The 5,855-nt window shown below is 34.4% G+C and overlaps 1 protein-coding gene across 1 annotated transcript in view; it reads left to right on the top strand.

The window, feature by feature from the left end:
• Positions 1 to 5,855, top strand: part of r3hdm2 (R3H domain containing 2) — a 66,334-nt gene that overhangs the window by 35,939 nt on the left and 24,540 nt on the right. The window contains exons 7-12 of the mRNA XM_016546587.1: positions 523 to 601; positions 1,607 to 1,666; positions 2,384 to 2,524; positions 2,599 to 2,707; positions 2,777 to 2,872; positions 4,324 to 4,355. Of these exons, the coding sequence (XP_016402073.1) occupies positions 523 to 601; positions 1,607 to 1,666; positions 2,384 to 2,524; positions 2,599 to 2,707; positions 2,777 to 2,872; positions 4,324 to 4,355 (517 nt within the window). The remainder of the gene's footprint in view (positions 1 to 522; positions 602 to 1,606; positions 1,667 to 2,383; positions 2,525 to 2,598; positions 2,708 to 2,776; positions 2,873 to 4,323; positions 4,356 to 5,855) is intronic.

Here is a 5,855-nt window from a genome sequence, read left to right as displayed (position 1 = left end):
TCTGGATAATATTCAGTACGATTATCAAAGCATAAATCCAGTAAATCGCTTCCATCAACACCTCCAAAGCTTGCACAGACATATACCACTTCCTGGATCAACATTTTACTCCGTAACATTATGCAGTTTTCATTTCATATGCTGTCTATTGCTGATGATTTTGATATGCATCTGTTTACATAAGAGATTGCTAGTTTCTCCGTCCTGTTCTCCTGTGTTTTTGTTCGGGAGGTTTTGTACTCGTTCAGAAGATGCGTAATAGCGCCCCCGAGTGTATAACAGTGAAAACACGGAAAGCTGTAAAAACTCGTCTTTGACTCGTCATAAGACTTTATGAATTCCTATGGGGAAAATGAACGGGAACAATACTTCCGGAACAAGCGGCGCTGAAAAAGTGCAACAAAATATTGTAACACTATAGAAAGTTAAAAGTAATGGCTTCTGTTGAACTCGGTGACTTGCTTCATGAATTCACAGAGACGTTCGCATCTGATTCTGACTCCGTTGTCTGTTCTCTTCCAGACTCCAGTCAGGAATACACTGACTCCACAGGGATTGATGTGCACGAGTTCCTGGTGAACACACTGAAAAACAACCCCAGGTACGAGGCTGCATCCCAAATCACATACTATCTGTCCTAAGTAGTATACGAGAAGAAGTGAGGCTTAAATCATAGTAGTTAGTGTGCTGAAGGAACCCGGATTTCAGTACCGAGAGAAAGAGTTCAGAAAGGGATTTTCAGTCTAAATGTGAATTAGTAATTGGTTTTAAGGAAATGTATTTATATGCCAATGCTTGCATGAGTATTATGTAGTGATTGACCGATATTGTTTTTTTGACAGCCGATATCTTGGAAAGCAGTGTGGCCGAGAAAATGACATGAATATGACAGTGGGCAAATGCATAAAGCGTAGCATAATTTGAAAGCATTTGCACGGACCGAAAGTCACGCAGAGAACACGCGATCATGCAGGTCACACTTCACACGATCTCACAACTGGATTCGACTAAGTTTGCGAAATTAAATGTTCATTAGCCATTCAAAGATTTGTTTAAATGATGTAAATGCGTATTTGCTGAATGCTGACGGCAAACGAGAAAGTATTATAATGTTTGCCTTTCTATTACTAATAATATATAAGCAATCGTTATAATACTTTTTGTATACATTTTAATTCCTTTGTTTAACAGTTATATCGGATTATTAGACAGACTTCTATCCGTAATAGACAGTACTGTTAACGACGACAGCGAACAAGAGGGAGAATGTGAGCACTGTGTGCGCTGCCGCTCTCAGCGCCGTCAAAATAAACGTCCCGACTCGAGCGCATTGGCCAAACAGAAAAACTTATCGGCCGATATTTGAAAAATGCCAAATATCGGCCGATATATCGGTCGACCACTAGTATTATGTGATTAAGTGTTCAGTAGTATCAAGATTAGTATTCTCTGTATAACATAGGAAGTTATAGGACATGCTGCATATGATAATGTGTGTACCTTCACTTGTGCTCATCGTCAGCAAAGTGAAGTATGTGATTCTGAATGCAATGTTTTTCTGTTTTCTGCATCAGTTTTAGCTGTAAATCCTCCTTTACTCTTTTAGAGACAGAATGATGCTGCTCAAGCTGGAACAGGATATACTGGAGTTCATTAATGATGAGAAGTAAGTCTATATATCATTTATATTTAATTAAAATAAATTAAATAAATATTAAATTAAATATAATAATAGTAAATGGTTACATATCTGATTTACATGTGTTTTAAATGTTAAGTATTTTTTATGTATACAAACAGGTGTGGTTGTAACAATTTAAATTTGTTAAAATGTATTATGTATAATATTATTTATGTATTATTATATAATATAAATATATCTATCTATATTGTCAAATAAATATACAATATTAAATTAAATATTAAATATAAAATAATAATAAATATATTATGTTTCATATGTTTTATACAATTATTTGTTACATTTATTTTAAATTTGTATTCTATATAATATTTATATATTATAATATAAACAACATCTATGTAAAATTAAATAATAATAATAATTATATATTTTACATATTTATATATATTCTCTCAAATTATGTGATTTTTTTTTCACATTAAAAAATATGTAATTGAGATTATTAAAGTGTGTATATGAGAATATGTCTTTTTTTCTTCCATAGTACATGTTGCTGTTTTTTCCTTTATCGTGTAGTTAATATTTGTTGCCCCCTTTTGGTGGTTTGTGAGCATTGCACTCTATTACAATTGTTTATATAGGATAATTTATTTATTAAACCGTTCTGTTCAGTTTTTCCTGTTATTATCATGAAGAGTTGTGCAGCAGTGGAAAATGTTTTTGCATCTGTTTTTTCAGTAATCAGTATAAGAAGTTTCCTCAAATGACCTCATATCATCGCATGCTGCTGCATCGGGTCGCTGCCTACTTTGGCATGGATCACAACGTGGACCAAACAGGCAAAGCGGTCATCATCAACAAGACCAGCAACACACGCATGTAAGACAGCAGTGGATGATGGGAGTGATCATAATGCATCGTCTGTTAAAGTAATCAGACTCTGTGTGTTTCAGCCCCGAGCAGAGGTTCTCGGAGCACATTAAAGATGAGCGCAACATGGACTTCCAGAAGAAGTTCATCCTGAAGCGAGACGATGCCAGCATGGATAAAGACGATAATCAGGTTTGTGTGTCGCACCGTTTCACTCTTGCATCACATTTCGGTCGTGCATCTGATTGTCTCGCGTCTCAGATCCGGGTACCGCTGCAAGACGGCCGCCGCAGCAAGTCCATCGAGGAGCGAGAGGAGGAGTACCAGCGCGTCAGAGATCGCATCTTTGCACGAGAAGTAAGAACACAGGCTTATAAAAAACGCAACACGCATGCACTCTGGCCAGATTTCAATTTCCTTATTCATTTGTGTAGCAGTTTTCACACTACAGATCGTTTCAAAGCAGCTTGTTTTCTGAGGAACAGTTCTGGAATAATTAGTACAGTACCATAATTAAATAAAACAGTCACATGTGCAACTCGTTAGCGAAATCACCACCAGGTGGCGCAAAAGGACGCTTGACAGCATTGCTCAAGAAAGCTGGAATTGTGACATTTTCACTTGAAAATAGCCTAAAGATAAAAAAAACCCAATGAAATAAATCAGTGATATTACAATAATAGGCTACTAAAGCATTATAATATTTCATCTGTAATTATTCATCATATAGCCTAAATGTGACCCTGGACCACAAAACCAAGTGTCAATTGAGTGTCAATTTTTCAAAATTGAGATTTATGCATCATTTAAATAATCTTTCCATTGATGTATGGGTTTGTTAGGATAGAACAATATTTGGCCGAGATACAACTATTTGAAAATCTGGAATATGAGGGTGCAAAAAAATCTAAATATTGAGAAAATCATCTTTAAAGTTGTTCAAATGAAGTTCTTAGCAATGCATATTACTAATCAAAAATTAAGTTTTGATATATTTACGGTAGGAAATTTACAAAATATCTTCATGGAACATGATCTTTACTTAATATCTTAATGATTTTTGGCATAAAAGAAAAATGTATAATTTTGACCCATACAATGTATTGTTGGCTGTTGCTACAAATATACCCCAGCGACTTAACACTGCTTTTGTGCTCCAGGCTCACATTTGTGTAATGTTCCAGCTATTTGACCACTGTTACGATGACAGCAGCGCTTGAAGTGTGCTTGCTTTTTACTGTACAGTACCAGCCAGTGTTAACTTCGAATGCTTAGATTACATTTTAAGACGTGTGCATTATGCCATAAAGTGATAGAAAACTATTGTTACTAGTAAAATTATGAGTGATATAGACCTAGTTCTAACACATATTTTGGCATTATTGTCACATTTAATGTAAAATGAAATTCACTCCGTGAATTGGCTTACACGTTTTTAATTCTGCATGGGAAGTTAAATGTAATAATTATTGCAGGTTTGCATATAGAGTCATATTTCCTGTGATTTGATGTAAAATTAGGAATACAAAATCTGATTTGAAGCCAATGTATAAAATAAAACATGAATTAGACAACACAATACAACTTAAGAATTTGGTCATTTAGTGAGATATGCATTACATATCCATTTACATGTTAGCCTTGTGAAAAAGACAAAGCAGAAGAACTCTATAGACAATGTCTTGGTTGTAATGTGAGGCGCATTCGTTTTCATTACAGAATAATTTTTTGTTGTTTTATTCTGTTCTGCTCTGTTGTTTTTTTACACTTTGTTAAATGTTCATACTTTTGTAAATTTTTCGTTACAGTCCTCACAGAATGGATACATCAATGATAACAGGTAAGACATGAACTATTTATTTTTAGCAAGATTTTTATTATTTAGAATTTTTTTTTTTTTGTGGATGAAGCACTCATGTGACTAATGCTGGAATACCGCGATACTATTTAACAAATTAATGTTCAACTCTTTTAACTATTTTCAATATTTATTTTTAGCAAGATTTCTATTATTTATTATTTCATTATTATTTTAAGTTCTCTTTACAAAAAAGCTCAGTGTTATAATTTAACAACAATGTTCTTTTTTTAATTGATTTAGTACTACGATTATGATTTATGATGATTATTATTTACATTTTTTTTTAAAGCTCTGATGTAACTAATACTGGAATACAGTTTTACAATGTAACAATTTAATATTCAACTCTTTTTGCAAGATTTCTATTACTTAGTTGTTTTTACAAAAAAAGCTGTAAATTAACCATTTGTAGCAATAGCCAACAATACATTGTATGGGTCAAAATTATAAATTTTTCTTTTATGCCAAAAATCATTAGGATATTAAGTAAAGATCATGTTCCATGAAGATATTTTGTAAATTTCCTACCGTAAATATATCAAAACTTCATTTTTGATTAGTAATATGCATTGCTAAGAACTTCATTTGGACAACTTTAAAGATGATTTTCTCAATATTTAGATTTTTTATCTCATAATATTTTATATTATTATACAAATATTTTATATATTTTTTGTATCTCAGCCAAATATGATCCTATCCTAACAAACCATACATCAATGGAAAGATTATTTATTCAGCTTCAGTTGATGTATAAATTTCAATTTTTAAAAATTGACCCTTATGACTGGTTTTGTGGCCCAGGGTCACATATAATGTGCAGTTTAATTGATGATTTCACAGCTATCACAACTCACTCGTCAAAAACCCTTCATCTATGTATCCGTCTGTAGATAATGTGAGCTTAGTGACACGTTTAATCATCAGAATAAACAGTAGTGATGAATACATCACACGAAAACAAATGTTTTCAAAGCATGAAATGCACATGCATGATCAGCGATGATGCTTTGTGTGCATTTCTTTTCCTTTCACGGAAGGACAGAGTCAAAATCACTGCAGTCCTTCTTCTAGACCTGTAACACTGTAGAATGAGTGTGGTTTTCATGTGTGGGTCCCCTACACACACACACTCTCTCTCTCACACACACACACACACACACACTCTCTCACACACACACACACACACACTCCTCCTGTAACCCACGGACACTGTTTTCTCCGATGTGACCCTACAGACTGTCCATTGACGGCTACTCTTCGTCCTCCCAAAAGCGGAGGCAGATTTTTAGGTACGGTCTCTGCTGTGTGTGTGTTGATGCACTGCGTCTTGGTGGTGAGTGTGTGTTGCTTTGCGTTGGCTCAGTGCACTGTCGGCCCGTGCATGGCGGCTGTGTACTTCAGTCTCTGGAAAAGGACCAACATCACTGCACTCTGACATGCAACTGCATTTTGGTGTGTGTGTGTGTGTGTGTGTAT

This window comes from Sinocyclocheilus rhinocerous, unplaced genomic scaffold (assembly GCF_001515625.1).
Source record: "Sinocyclocheilus rhinocerous isolate Xijiao unplaced genomic scaffold, SAMN03320098_v1.1 scaffold2145, whole genome shotgun sequence".
Lineage (NCBI taxonomy): Eukaryota > Metazoa > Chordata > Actinopteri > Cypriniformes > Cyprinidae > Sinocyclocheilus > Sinocyclocheilus rhinocerous.
This window is presented reverse-complemented; position numbering and strand designations above follow the sequence as displayed.